Below are 15583 nucleotides of genomic sequence, written 5' to 3' on the forward strand. Positions count from 1 at the left end.
CCACACAGTGACAGGCCAGGCGCTGAGAGTCTGCTAGGAGCACTGCAATGGCCATAAGGTAATTAACTTTTTTTTGTGTTTTCGCCTCGTAAGTCCTTTAAGAAGAATAGTTTTGTCAAGTGATCTATTTAAAGGGAACCAGAGTTTGGGGGGGAAGCTTTTATACATACCTGGGGCTTCCTCCAGCCCCATACGCCCGGATCGCTCCCACGCTGCCGTCCTCTGCTGCCTTGATCCGCCGGTACCGGGTCCCGTCATTGCCGCCAGTCAGCCGGCAGACGCGGCCAAATGTCCGCATCACACGGGGCTCCCTCCATACGCATGAGGCTGCCTACTGCGCAGCCTCATGCGTACGAGTATGGAGGGAGCCCCTGTTATGCGGACAATTGTCCGCGTCTGCCAGAAGTGACGGGACCCGGTACCGCCGATCCAGGAAGCGGAGGATGGCGGCGTGGGAGCGATCCAGGCTTATGGGGCTGGAAGAAGCCCCAGGTATGTATAAAATCTTGTTCTAATTTTTCATGCTGTTCCTCTCTGGTTCCCTTTAATAGTAAGCAAAAAGACCCAACTAAGGGCTCGTTTTCCCTATGCTGTTTTCCGATCCAAAATCAAATATTGAATGTTAAAATAAGGTACAGGTAAATGGATGCAGCAGCTGTTTCCATTCGTGCCATTCCTTTGATTTTTCTGCCTATCATTCATCCTGATGCGTTTTGGGTGCGATTGACCTCCTATACTGAGTATAGAAGCTTAATTGCAGTAGTAGTGGAAATTAGAAAGAAATGAGATTGCAGCATGATTGCAATTGCATTTCCTAGTGGAAAAAACCGTTCAGACTACAAAGTGCGGACCGCAACGCGTACGAACGCACGCCATCCGCGTTCGTATGCGTTGCGTGGCTGATCCCATCACTGAAAAGTGAATGGGACAGCCGCGCGTTTTTGTAAAATCTGCGTGCAGCATGCGTTCCCGGACCGCACAGGTCCGGAACGCATGCTGTGTGAACATCAGACATTGCACTCTATGCAATGTCTGATGTCCTGCGTGTCGGCCCCCCCGCACGCGTTTCCAAAACGCATATGGAAACGCGTGCAGTGTGAACGGGCCCTAAAAGAAGCCCGTCTGTCCATGAAATGAGGTCTGCAAGTGCTAAAGTGATAGTTTACCCTTTCTACTTATTAGAGGGGGGGGGGGGGGGGAGTAATTTACAAGGTTTGTTTTTGAAAAGGCAAGTTATTACTGTGCTTAAAAAAAAAAAAAATTAATAGCTCAGGAGACACAAGAACTACCTAGAGTACCTGACGGAAAGACAAGGGGTTAAAATGTAATTCAACCCTCGGTACTGGATAGCCTCTGGATAATCTGGATGCTTCAAATCCAATATTCTCCTTGACCACACGGATTCACCACTGGGTCCCTCCAAGCTATGGTAAGCTATGACCGACTCCTCCGCCACTGTGCCCTTAATTTCCCCCCCCCCCCCCCCCCTTCTCTCTACTAAACATTAAAATCTTAGTTTTGTGTAATCGGGAGTTTTTTTTTTCCTGGGGGGGGGGGGGTTACAATGGCCGGTAAACACAATGCAATCACTCATCGGAATTAAGTGTCAAATTGATCATTTCAGGCATCAGGGCTGTGAAATCGATACAAAAATCTTCAGACTCCACTCAGGTTATGAAACCACTTACTCCAGGTACCCAAAATTGCTCCGACTCCTTAGTCTATTTTTTACAAAAGCTATGGATAACCCCACCCCTTCCAAACCAAGCGCCCTGTGCTTACGCAGGGACAAACCTATCCTGCGCCTGCATACCCCTGGCCGCATGTGTCCCTGCTACCCTCACGTCGCCAGGAGTATCCTGCGCAGTAGTATGGATACTGTGCCTGCGCAGGATGCTTCTGGCCGGGCGCAGTGGCCTGCAATATTAAAGTTGCAAAAATCGGAAGTGAGACGTGGCGTGGGACCGGAAGGTTTTGTCCTGGCGTGGGTGCAGGGGGTGAGAAGCCCCAGGTAAGTTAATTATTTATTTATTTTTTTCTTTTACAGTACTCCCTTAAATGCTATCGTTTTACCTCTTAGTTCTAAACTAGATACAGGTAGTCCCCTGTTCACGAACGAGATAGGGACTGTGAGTTCGTTCTGAATCTGTTCTTAAGTCAGAACACAGTGCCATCTCTGTCCCCTGTATCTCCTCTGTGCCCCCCTTGTGCCTCCAGTGTCCCCCTCTGTGTCACCTCTACCCTCTGTACCTGCTTATACAAGTTTAAGAACCATTTTTTTCCCTTTATCTATTTTTTTCAAACTAAAAGTCCAATTTGATTTTTTTTTTTTGATTTGATTTGTTCCATGGAAAAACAGAATCCATGCTGTTCGTATCGGCTGGTCGTTTGTAAGTTGGGAACTATCTGTATAAATGAGTTAAATGGTAGATGGCTTTTCACAATTAAAAACAAAGGATACCAGCACTAGGGATGTTAGTTTGGATTCGGTGGAATTGAAATTTTGGCATTTCAAATCTGGAATTGGATTTCTGCAGAAATACTGCATTACTGCAACTCAGTGATTTTAGCCCAATCATAGAACTCTGAAGCATTGGACCATTTAGAGCAGGGGTCCCCAACCTTTTTTTGGCCCGGGGACCGCTATCCAAACCAAACTTCTCTCTGGGGACTGGGTACAGTTGTAGGGTATTTAGATATACAGGTAGTCCCCGGTTAACAAGAGATAGGGACTGTAGGTTCGTTCTGAACCTGTTCTTAAGTCGGAACACAGTGCCATCTCTGTCCCCTGTACCTCCTCTGTGCCCCCCCATGTGTCTCCAGTGTCCCCCTCTGTCACCTCTGCCCTCTGTGCCTGCTTATACAAGTTTAAAAGCCATTTTTTCTTTGAATTTTTCTAAATCGATTTTCTCAAACTACAAGTCCAATTTGAGAAAATTTTGGGGGGCTTGTTCCAATGGAAACACAGAATCCATGCCGTTCGTATCGACGGGTTATTTGTAAGTCGGGGACTACCTTTAGTTGCCCCCAGTATAGGTAATATACTGACCCCAGCATAGCTAATATATGTGCCTTAGTATATGGAGTTTAGTTGCCCCAGTATGGGTAGTATAATTGCCCCAATGCCCGCTCTTCTTCACGGCCGCCACTCATGTTACTTAAGCTGGCCGCCGCTTCGTCTTTGATGCTGGGGATAAACGGTACGTATCTGTATCGAGCAGCTCATCCAGCCAGCTGATAATCAGCTGGTCCGATCAAGCTGCTCGACCCCCGCCCACTCGATCTCCACCGGCGGACAGTGGCAGGGAATCAAGTGGCTGATAAGGAGCGCCGGCGGGGACGAGTGGTAATCGATCCGTGGGGAAGGCGGCTGGGGTCGATTCGGCGGCTAATCGGTTGCCGGATCAACCAGTGTATTTCCAGCATTATATTCCCCTCTGCTCTATGCGGCTTGTTATCTTCTTTCACAGCAGGCCATCCCACAGCTGCTGTGAACAGGAAGGAAGCAGGACAGTGGTTCCCCTGCTACAGGAAGCTGCTCTTCTCCTTCTTCACAGCACTCCATCCCACAGCTGCTGTGAATGGGAAGGAAACAGGACAGTGGTTCCCCTGCTACAGGAAGCCGCTCTTCTGCCTTGTCACAGCAGCCACGGGACGATTTTCCACTAAAATCAGAGTACTACTGTAACTTTAGACCAATCACAAGACTTGTATGCTACTGACTATTTTTGAGTATTGTAATTGGCTTAAAATTTTCATGCTGTTTGGATTACCGCAGTTAAATTCTGCATTCTTTGATTGGTCCAGTACTTCCGAGTCAACTCCGAGATATTAAGCCAATCGGAGAATACAAGACTCCTCGGAAATCCGCATAATTGGTAATCGCTGTTGGCGGAAATCAAATTTCTGTGAAATCGGAAATGCCATTTCCGACCATCCCCAAACCAGCACTACAAAATACATGCAATAAACGCAGCCTTAAACATGTCCCTGCTGCATCCTACAGTGCAGTCCGGGTCCAGTGTTCTCCCCAGAAATGTTTTTCCAGCCGGGTGGCATGAAAAAGTAACTGGGTGGGGCGCGATGGGTTGAATGCAGGATCAGCTCAACTCTGCTTAAAGAATAGGAGGATGGAGCAGCAAGCAGATGACAGCCAGGTGCTCACCAAGATTAGCCAGGTAGACCACCCGGCCAAAAGAGCCTGGGGAGAACACTGAGGTCAATATAATATAAAAAGATTGCATGCTCAGTTCTTGTCTCACCAACCGTGTTCCTGGGTATAGAAAATGGATCCCATCAACACAGAAAAGCATCCACTCTGAACCAAAAGTAGTGACCTAATTTATAAGGTTATAAGCACATTGGCCAGATCTCCCATGGGGGTGACATCCCGGAAGTCTTCTCCCCTTATGCAAATGGTTATCCTAGGTATTCAATGGCAAAGTGGCAGTGCATATAAAATAATGAAAACGTTCAGTGCACTCTGCATACGTCAAAAGGACAAGCTTTATTCACAAAAAGAGTTAAAACAATAACTTACCGTGGGCCCATAAAACAATTGGCTTGAATAAACCAGCGCATGTGTATTAAGTAATGTAGGTTCTTACGGGCTGCCTATCCTCCGCCCAACTGGATTTGTGTTTGCTTAGTTACGTGTTGCTTTTCACAATTGCCTCTGATAGGCTCAGTATTAGTAACTTCTGTCTTATCTGTGCAGGTCCGTGTGAAAAGATCCATGATGAGAACTTACGTAAACAGTGGGTATCTTTCTTCATTGAATTTCATGATTTGCTGGCATGTTTGTGTCGCAGCTTGCTGAGTTCTGTGCTTTGTCTTTTCAGGTATGAGAAGAGCTCACGGTTTATGAAGGTCGGATACGAGCGTGAGTTCTTGCGCTATTTACAAAGCCTACTGGCAGAGGTAGAGCGCCGGATCCGCAGGGGACATGCACGCCTGGCATTATCTCAGAGCCAACAAGCTTCCGGCGTAAGTAATTGTTAGAGAATCCGTGGCCACATGCAGAGCACTGCAGTCCAGATTTCTGTAACCGTAAATGTGATGAAGTTCATCCCAACTTCCTGAGCTGGTTTCCCGAAAAATAACTAATTTTTTTTTTTTTTTTTTGAAGGACTCGTGTAGTGAGGGGGGATATGAAGGCTGCCATGCCTATGGCTGTCCTGCTGATCCCCTGCCCATAAGACTAACTAAAACTATAGACACTTAACAAGCATGCAGAGCAGGTGCTCCGACTGTAGTCTGACAAGATTAGCTGCATGCTTCTTTCAAGTGTGTTTCAGACACTACTACAGCTAAATGGAGCACCAGGACAGTCAGACAACTGGTATTGTTTAAAGGACATCTGAACTAAGAGGGATATTGAGGCTGCCATATTCATTTTAAAGGACAATTGTAATGAGCGATATGAAGGCTGCCATATTCATTTTAAACAATACCAGTTGACTAAAATATTTGTTGGTGTGAGCGCTTTATATGATATCCTTCCAGTCCCATATACACAACAACTGTGTGGTGACTCTGTAGGCGCTGAGCGTATTTCTGATCTATTACTGCCATATACTCCTTGTTTGTTGGCTGATGAAGTGGTGATAAACCTGTGAAACGTGTTGCAACTTTGTTTTGGAACATGTCAATAAATTTACGTCTGTTTTTTGAAACTGACAGTTCTAGTCTGCTTCTGGGAGTTATGTCAGCCACTGCCTTCTTAGCAAATTCAACCACTTGACGACCGCAGTGTTAACCCCACCTACCCAATGACCAGGCTGTTTTTTGTTAAGCTGGGCTGTGCAGGCTTTTCAGCTTCCTGCACAGCCCAGCGATCGGACTCCACTTTTTTTTTTTTTTTTTTTTGTCCCTAAGGGGACATGCCGCCTCAGCTGTCCGATCGCTGTGTCCGTTTTTTTTTGTTTGTTTGTTGTAGCCTCTGAGGCTCTCCCTCCCCTCCATGTGCTGAATTGGAACAGGATGGCGATCCGTCCTGTTCCGCCTCTCATAAGCATCAGCCTATGAGAGGACGGCGATCCCCGATCTCGTACAGCGCTACCGGGGACAGCAGCGAGGTATGGCAGTAAACAAAGGGAGTTTCTTTCCCCTTTCGTTTATAAACAGCCTGCTAGCTGCAATCGGCGGCTAGCAGGCTAATAACGGAAAGCCGCTCCGTGAAGTGACAGGGAACGATCACGCCGTTCCCTGGGTAACTGCAGCCCCAGGACTTGACGCCAATTGGCGTTAGGCGGTCCTGAAGCTGCCGCCGCGGCCACACCCACCGGCATTAGGCAGTCCCCAAGTAGTTAAGATTTTTTGTATATTTTATCCTGTTTGTGCCTCTGTTTGCTTTATGTCAGTACTATGTAGATGGTTTGGAAGTTTGTGTTTGGCCACCTGTAAACACCCTCCAGTCTCACCAGCAGGACTGGTTTTCTTCTGTTCTATTATAAGATAACATGTGTGCCGTGGGGGAATGTCACTGCTGGCTGATGCAGGACACAGCATAGAGGATGTGCTGTGTTGCCCATGGGGGAGCTGCTGCTCTCCTACAACCAATAGGATTACTAAAGAGAAAAGGGTTCTAGCAAAGGAAGCTGCAAATCTATAGCAGTATAAATAGATGGCACAATACGGTAAAACTCTTGGTGGAAGATGTGGTTGTGATGGCTTTATTACCTCTTCCATAACTGGAAATTGGCATATTCCATGATGGGCCATAGAGATGGGTCTTGTATGTCTACCTGTTGAGAAGAGTCTATAGTTATTGGTCCTGGTCTGTCCTGTATGCTTTGTGACATGAACCCAGATGGCTTGCCTATCATGAGACTCCTCCATGTTTTCATTTTCAGTCTGTCGGACCAGCTGGAAAGAATGAAGAGAAGATCCAGGTCTTGACAGATAAAATTGAAGAGCTGTTGCTGCAGGTAAGATGAAAAGCATTTATATACGTTACATTCCAGTGACTGTCCATCGATACATCAGTAGTTTGAAGTGGAAGGCAATATAACTCCAGGTCCAGACAGTAATATAGTGGATGGGTGACACTTCCATATGGTGTATAATGCTGTGGTTGTAAATGATCCACTCGGGGGTTCTCCCTTATGGTGTCATGGTGGGTATGCTTTTCTATGTTGGGGAAAGGGGGTTGATCCTTCACTGTGTCCACTAATCCTAGGTGCAAAGTGATCAGGGGCTTTAAAGGGGTTCTTCCGCGAAATAGAAAAAAAATAAAAAGTGGTTTATTTATAAACTATTAAAAATCCTCTTCAAATAGTGCGAAAAGTGTTTTAAAAAATGAATAGTTTCATCAAAGTAACACCTAATGTAATCAGTGACAGATGTCGGCCAGGGAGGCTAATCCATTTGTTAGGGGTGTTTTTTTTGTACTATAATATCACAAACATAACTGCTGCGTACCTAGTTGACAGTTCTGTAGTCCGTTGCTGTCAGGAATGGCTCTTACAATTAGAATAACGGCTGTTATCTCCCGGAGCTCTGCGCAGTTATTTATTTTAGTTTCACGGAGGGAGAGAGAGGACCCCGGAGCAATGAATCAGGCAGAGAGAGAGCAGCTGATCAGTGAGAACGTAGGGTGTCTATGCAGAATCCTCTAGCGAGTGATCTCTTTGTCGCTGCAAGATTTATTGGTTTGTGTTGAGTTCTCCAGGCAGCTAAAAGTTAATAAGAAAACACAAACCCATAAATCTTGCAGCGACAAAGAGATCACTCGCTTTCAGGAGATAAAGAGGATTCTGCATACACGCCGTAGTCTGGTTGCCGGGCAATGACGTCAACAAATTACGTTCTCACTGATCAGCTGCTCTCTCTCTGCCTGATTCATTGCTCCGGGGTCCTCTCTCTCCCTCCGTGAAACTAAAATAAATAACTGCGCAGAGCTCCGGGAGATAACAGCCGTTATTCTAATTGTAAGAGCCATTCCTGACAGCAATGGACTACAGAACTGTCAACTAGGTACGCAGCAGTTATGTTTGTGATATTATAGTACAAAAAAAAACACCCCTAACAAATGGATTAGCCTCCCTGGCCGTCATCCGTCACTGATTACATTAGGTGTTACTTTGATGAAACTATTCATTTTTTAAAAACACTTTTCGCACTATTTGAAGAGGATTTTTAATAGTTTATAAATAAACCACTTTTTATTTTTTTCCTATTTCGCGGAAGAACCCCTTTAAGTGGAATGTACTTCCTGCCTCTGCCCATAAGAGCTCCATAGGTGAGGCGCTACCTCAAAATAGAGGACTCCGTGACATTTATTTAGGAAGTTTCTGTGCTTTTTTTACTTTTAAAGTGAATCAATAGAGTAAAAATGCATTCCACACTGACAGTACAGTCCACTGACATACACTAGCAGCTTGAACAAATAATTCAGACTTACCTTTTGTGCAAGAAAATACAGGTTTTATTTAGCTATGCCCCCTTTCTCTAGTTTTTAGGGGACCCAGCAAGAAAACTCATAGGGAAATTCCGCTAATATGATTAGGTGGACAGCACCCTCTTAAACTGCTAGGTTTCAGATAAGTTATAGTAAACTACACCTGCACTTAATAAGTGTCTCAGCAGAGCTGATTAACTAGAGTCAGAGGGCCAGATTTATCAAGCGTGTCTGAGACAAAATATTAGTAGTTTTTTAGAAATCCATGCAGAACTCTCTCAGGCATCTTAAGAAATCATTAAGCCCCATCTACACGATACGATACGATTCTTTGTGCAATTCGATTACGATTCTATTTACCGATATCCGATTAAATCAGACATGACCGACCGGGATTTGATTCCATTCAATTCGATTTGCAATTGCAAAACAATGGCAAATTGAATCAAATGCTGATCGGACACGTCGGATTTAATCGAATCGTAATCAAATCGCACAAAGAATCGTATTGTGTAGATGGGGCTTTAGATGGTGCAGATTCCTTTTAAGGAAGGTCTCTCAGACAGTGCAGTGTGTGAGGGGTATTCCTGTTGCTGAGGTAACCAACACACCTGCTGTATTGATAGCAGCAGGCTCTGAGGAGGAATTCAGCAGGTGGGAGGAGCACATCACAAATCATGTCTAGCCTGCACTCTGCAATCATGTCTAGCCTGCAATTCTACATCTGTAGAACTGCTATCAAGCACGTCTTAATCTACACCAGTTTAGGTATGGAGTTGCACTTAACTGTAGTGCAGCTCTAGAAATTCATGCTAAATTGCCACTATTACCTAGGATTTAAAATGGTTCTTAATTTCATGCAAAACTGTTCTCCCTGCTGGTTAGAACAGATTAAGAAGAAAAAAACTGTCGGTAATGCATTGATAAATCTCCCCCAGAGTTCCCCCAAACCGGTCCTCAAGGCTCACCAACCATACATGTTTTGCAAAAAACCACAAACATCCACAGGTGAGGTAATTAGTGTCTCAGCAGAGCTGATTAACTACCTCTGTGGATTCATACAAACCATGCGCTGTTGGTGGGCCTTGAGGACAGGGCTGGGGAACACTGTTTAAATCTAAGTGACTGGCCCATAGGAGGGTGGAGTAGCTCTTAACCCTTTAGAAGCCACATATGTAAGTTATATGTGCCCTGCAGGGACATGTTTTTTCTCTGTTGCTGGTGAAGTATGCCTTCCCCAGCCTGGCAGGGTACGCAGAGTGGCACAGAGTGTTCATGGTTACCTGGCGGCTCGATCGGCTTCTCCTCCACTCAAGGCGCTGCAATGCTGACATTCTCTTCTGAGTTCTGATCACGTGACATGACATGAGATCCTTCTTCCACCACTGGGTAGTGCTGCAACACTGACCCCATCCCCTGGGTTAGGATCACATGTCATATCATGTGTTCGGAACTCAGAAGAGGATGTCAGCATTGCAGTGCTGTGAGTGGAGGAGAAAGTCGATCCAGCCGCCCGTAACGGGGTAAATATATAAACAGGCAGCAGAATGGCTTATGCCATTGGAAGACGCCCTAACACGCATTATCTAATGCAAGATGATGCATGCAGGGCAGTTTAACAGGTAGAAGCTCAGGTTTGCCATGTCGCTGAGCCAGTCGGAGAGAAGAGGGGTGAACTGTACTGCTGACCACATTCAGGACTCTTGCACACTACATGCGATTCCGATTTGCTTTTGATGTGATTTTACATGTGATTTGCGATTTTGAATGGCTACTGCATGCATTTTCTTTTTCTGCGGTTTTCTTGTGTTGATGCAAATCAGATTTGCAATGTGCAGCGGGCCTCAGTGTGTCCCTGCTACTTAATACAGAAATCGCCTATTGCTGCATTGGGTAAAAACAGAGGGGGAACTGTCAGTGAGTGTCTGTCTGGCTCTATTTCACTCTTGAAGTCTGCTTTAAGCAGTTGTCTTGTCATATTTATGTACAGTGTTAAGGTAGCCATACACTGGTCGATGTGCCATTAGATCGACCAGCTGACAGATCCCTATCTGATCGAATCTGATCAGAGAGGGATCGTATGGCTGCCTTTACTGCAAACAGATTGTGAATCGATTTCAGCCTGAAACCGATTCACCATCTGCTGAGCTGCTCCTGCCGCCTGCCCCCCCCCCCCCGTATACATTACCTGAGGCTGGCTCCCGGGCATCTTCTCCGCATTGCACGGCTCTGTTCCGGATCCATTACGGCGCTTCCTGTGTTACTTCGTGACCAGGAAGTTCAAATAGAGCGCCCTCTATTAGAACTTCCTGGTCACTGCAGTGACACAGGAAGCGCCGGGATGGATGGAGCCGGAACAGAGCCGTGCAGCACGGAGAAGACGCCCAGGAGCCAGCCTCAGGTAATGTATACCTGATCGGATCGGCCGCCGCTAGCGACGCGCACTTTACCCGCGGGTAATTTCCCGCACGGCGCGATCGACGGACCGATCCTATTTCGGGAGGAAATCGGATCGGCGGCTGCGTTTACCGCGAACGATTGGCAGCAGATTCGATCCCAGGATCGAATCTGCTGTCGAAACGGCCGGGAATCGAGCCAGTGTATGGCTACCTTTAGAGACTCTGAAGCGAATACAATTTGCCATTTTTACGTTATTCGCTTCGGTAGTCTAATCAGAAGTAAACCGCCGCAAAACAAGGGCTTTAGACCCCCCAAATCCCCGGGCAAAGATCCACGACCAACTTGGTTGTGGATTTTGCTGCGCTGAGGCTGAGCTTTCAGCTTCAGCTCTGCCTCTCCTGACGTCAATCCCCGATCTCAGCCTCTCCCCACCCCTCTATGAAGGAAGGCTGAGAGGGGCGGGGAGAGGCGGTAGAGCTGAAAGCTCTGCCTTTCAGGAAGCGCCGTCCGGATTGAAGCCGACACCCCACCCCCGGGATTTGGGCGATCTAAAGCGCTCGTTATGCGGCGGGTTACTTCTGAGTACTGAAGCGAATTATAAGGTAAAAATGTCAAAAAAAAATTCACTTCAGTCTCTTTAAGATGAGCATTGCATTCATTTGTATGGTGGTCTGACCTGATAATTTAACCTTTGTGCTCTGTGTGATTAGATCGAGGAGCTGGGCACAGAGGGGAAGGTGGAGGAGGCTCAGGGGATGATGAAACTTGTGGAACAGTTGAAGGAAGAGCGAGAACTCCTCAAGTCTAACACATCGGTGAGTAACAGAAAAGCAGCAGATCAGCTGCTCCTCCCAGTGATACAGGCACATCCGCCACTCTCATGCATATAAATGAGGCAAGATAAGTCCATTCATGGAAAAGCTGTCTGTAGTAATCCTATCCACATAACAGACAAAGCTAGCCTGATTATGGGCTCCCCTGTCTGCAACACAATGGCTTTTCTTGGGCTGTTTGCTACTTTGTTTTTCCTTTTAATGAAGAAATTGCTTTTACATGAGCGTGGACTTTACTTCCTTTACTTTGTGAGTTACCAGCACTGCTGCTGTTTTGGAAGCCTTGTTCCCACTAGTCCCGGGTGTCAATTCAGTGAATTTTCATCTTTTTCAACTGAAACTTTGTCTAGTAAGCAGGGCTGCGGAGACTGTACAAAAATCTTCCGACTCGTCAGTTTATGAAATCACGACTCAGACTCCGGGTACCCAAAATGGCTCAGACTCCTCGACTCAGACTCCTTATTCTAATACTTAACAGGAATGTGGATTTTGTACAAAAATCAGCCGACTCCAGACTCCTCAGTTTATGAAATCGACATACTCCGACTCCGGGTGCCCAAAATTGCCCTGACTCCGACTCCACAGCCCTGCTAGTAAGGCTGATTCACGCTATACAGATCCGTTTTTATTGGGCATCAGTTTTTAATCTTCCATTAGCATGGCAGAAATGCAACTCAATCAGTGACATAACAGTCATGACAGTCATGGCTTGAAAAAGGAGCAGGCTGAACGCTCAAACGTCGCTGTTACTTGTTTACTTTGCCATCTGTATACTAATGACGGTCTTTCAATAAAAATAAAAGAGCAAGTGATGGAGCCGGCTACATCTTTTCTTCTCTGTTCTAATGGAGAAATGTGAACGCATGCATTCGTTGACACTAGATCCGATAGGATCCATGCTAAATGGACCGTTTTACCTGCCAATGTGAACCGGGTCTAAGGGCCCATTCACACTTAAAACCGCAAAGCACTACTGGTTTGCGCGGGTAATTTTTCTAATTAAAAAAAAATCACTGGACAAATGCGCGTTCTTGGCACGATTGCAATTACTGCTTCTAAATATGCTAATCGTGATCGCTCCCGAATTGCCCAAAAATGCTGCAGGTAATGCCTTTTGGTGATAGCTTGCAATCGCAGCAGTGAGATCACTGCCATTAGTTTTCTAGTGCGGGAATTACCAGCTAATCGTCTAAGTGAGAATGAGCTCTAACCCTGTTTATCGATCATAATGGAGTATTAGAGTTGATTGCAGCTAAACACCCACCAACCGAACATAAGCTTGTCCCTCTTCATTCTGACGTCAATGTTGTGTGGATTTGTTTCAGACGCTGGAGAGTTTTGCAGCTCAGGAGAAGCAGATGGAGGTTTGCGAAGTTTGTGGTGCCTTCTTAATTGTGGGAGATGCTCAGTCTCGAGTGGACGATCATCTAATGGGAAAACAGCACATGGGTTACGCCAAAATAAAGAGCACAGTGGAAGAGTTAAAGGTAAGTGTGTATACCTACTCTTCCCACAAGTGGTTTGTTTTTCTTTAGTCTTTCACCCACTGTGTGGTTCAGTGCATAGTGTGCAATTTTCAAAGACACCTTGCATAGCAATGAATGTGACATCCCTATGGCTTCCCATGCAATGCATGATCACACAGCAACAGTTTGCCCCTTTCGTTGTATCTGAATGGTCTCAGCATGGCATCCGATTTAATGTCAGTGCGCAACAACTGCTGTACAGTAAGAAATATAATATTTTAACATTGGTGGGTTATTAGGCTTCCACCCTTTGAGAAATCCATATACAGACTTCTTTAATTTACGCAATTGCTCTTTGCATTGATGTGCTTTGTAAATATTTGTGATTTGTGCTTCTGTGTCCTATCTGCCCCTCCTGTGCCACCTCGGGTACACTTTAAAGCAACACTAAAGCACAGAAAAACAAATTTAAAATTAGATACTCGCCTATGTAGAAGTTATTTGACCCCTTAAGACTGGGAGTCCGGGGTCGCGCAGTACAGATGCACCCATCTTCAGAAGCACTCGGGGGGTGTAAGTGCTTCAGTGCAGTCCCAATAGCCCAAAATGTGAATTGGAATAGTGGTGGAATGAGGATGGACAGCGAGGACCGGGAAAGTTCTATGGGATCCAGAACCATCCTTCCATATGTGAGGGTTTTTTATTTTATTACTCTTTTCAGGGTTGCTTTAAAATCCCAAGTACCTGCAAATAGGCAAAAAGAGTAATCCTATTACCCCACATGCTGCTTCCTCACAGGTCTGGTCTTGCTGTGCTGTGAACTGATACTGTGTCAGCTTGTTGGTGACAGTTAGTGACTTTTGTTTTTAAAGGAAAAACTAAGGAAAAAATCCCTTGAGCCTGAACGTGATGACCGGTTAAAAAAAGAAAAAGATGAAAAAGACAAAGAAAAGGACCGGGAAAAGGACAGAGAAAAAGACAGAGAAAAGGACCGGGAAAAGGATAGAGAAAGGGACAGAGAAAAGGAAAGAGAACGTGAAAAGGAGGAGAAAGAAAAGAAACGAAAGAGAGAAGAGGAGGAGCGGGAGAAGGAGCGAAACCGCGAGAGAGAAAAGCGCAAAAGAAGCCGCTCTCGCAGCAGAAATTCAAGCAGACCATCAGACAGGCGGGGCAGTCGGTCACGTGACCACAGGAGATCCCGGAGCAGAGAGAGGAGGAGGAGCCGGTACGTGACACTGTTACACAGAAGGTCTTTACCTTGCTAAAGGGAATCTGAATTGAAAATAAACTTATAATGAATTCTGAGTAGTACAGCCAAGAAATAAAACATTAGTAGCACAGATATGAGGCTCATATTGTTTCCAGTACAGGAAGAGTTAAACTTCACTTGTTGTCTATGCAAAAAAGCTTCTGAGTTCCCCAAGTAATTTAGTTGGCTTTAGTGCTGCTTTCTGAGGCACTTATACTTCAAAGAAACATGACAGGCAGCTTCAGATAAGATTTTTACTGCAGGGGAGTTTAACCACTTAAGTACCAGCGGTCTCTGCCGCCTTAAGGACCAGAGACTGCTGGTACTGAAACGATGGATATCGACCAATCGCGGCACATACCCGCCGCAATCGCTTTCACCGCTGCATGTCGGGAACCTGGGCCACTGCCGGCAGAGTTCCTGTGAGCCGGTCAGGAGCTGCCTTCATTGGCTCCTGACCCTGTCTTTCAATGTAGGCCAATGGGAGTTGCTTACATTGAAAGACAGGGCCAGGAGCCAATAAAATGTGCTCCTGACCCGCTCACAGGGCTCTACAGTCATAGAGATGGTAGAGCGAGTGAACTGTGACGGGACAATGCAGGGATTCAGCGGCAAATTTGCAAATGTCCCTCTTGTGGACATTACTTTGTGTACATATATATAGGAATCATTCTGCGCACAAGGTTGTTCTCTTCATCTTTTGACCTTTCCTAATTAATATAATCTGACATAGAACAAGATGGCTTAGGCTGTCAGCTATTGTCATATGCCTTAAAGGGAAGATCCAGGATAAATAAAAAGTAAAAATCTACTTACCTGGGGCTTCCTCTAGCCCCTGGCAGCCGTCCTGTGCCCTCGCCGCAGCTCCTGGTCTCCTTCAGTGCAGATGCCGAGCTGCTTGTGCTGGACCATACGGCTCACTGAGTCACCCTGACGTCATCGCAGGTGCAGTACAGTTCCGGATGACATTACCGCGCCTACGTTAGACGCATGCTGGAACGCAAGTAGACCTCTTGTACCGGAGGGGGGGGGGGGGGGGGCAGAGCTGCGGTGAGGGCACAGGACTGCTGTCAGGGGCTGGCAGAAGCCCTAGGTAAGTAGATTTTTACTTATTATCTGGGTGTTTCCTTTCATGTGTACTTGAGATGTTTGGAATAGAAGCATTTATACGTTTCTGGTTCTTCCTCCAGCCCCATGCAGGCCGTGGGCTTCTTTGCCGGCCTCTGTCTGGCCT

At 46.1% G+C, this 15583-nt stretch overlaps 1 protein-coding gene across 1 annotated transcript in view; it reads left to right on the top strand.

Moving 5' to 3' along the window:
- The window catches only part of LUC7L3 (LUC7 like 3 pre-mRNA splicing factor), a 47146-nt gene that overhangs the window by 19836 nt on the left and 11727 nt on the right, over positions 1-15583 (top strand). The window contains exons 3-8 of the mRNA XM_068263695.1: positions 4718-4757; positions 4842-4986; positions 6855-6929; positions 11512-11616; positions 12960-13121; positions 13973-14325. Of these exons, the coding sequence (XP_068119796.1) occupies positions 4718-4757; positions 4842-4986; positions 6855-6929; positions 11512-11616; positions 12960-13121; positions 13973-14325 (880 nt within the window). The remainder of the gene's footprint in view (positions 1-4717; positions 4758-4841; positions 4987-6854; positions 6930-11511; positions 11617-12959; positions 13122-13972; positions 14326-15583) is intronic.

Source organism: Hyperolius riggenbachi, chromosome 12, assembly GCF_040937935.1.
Source record: "Hyperolius riggenbachi isolate aHypRig1 chromosome 12, aHypRig1.pri, whole genome shotgun sequence".
In the NCBI taxonomy this organism is placed as follows: Eukaryota; Metazoa; Chordata; class Amphibia; order Anura; family Hyperoliidae; genus Hyperolius; species Hyperolius riggenbachi.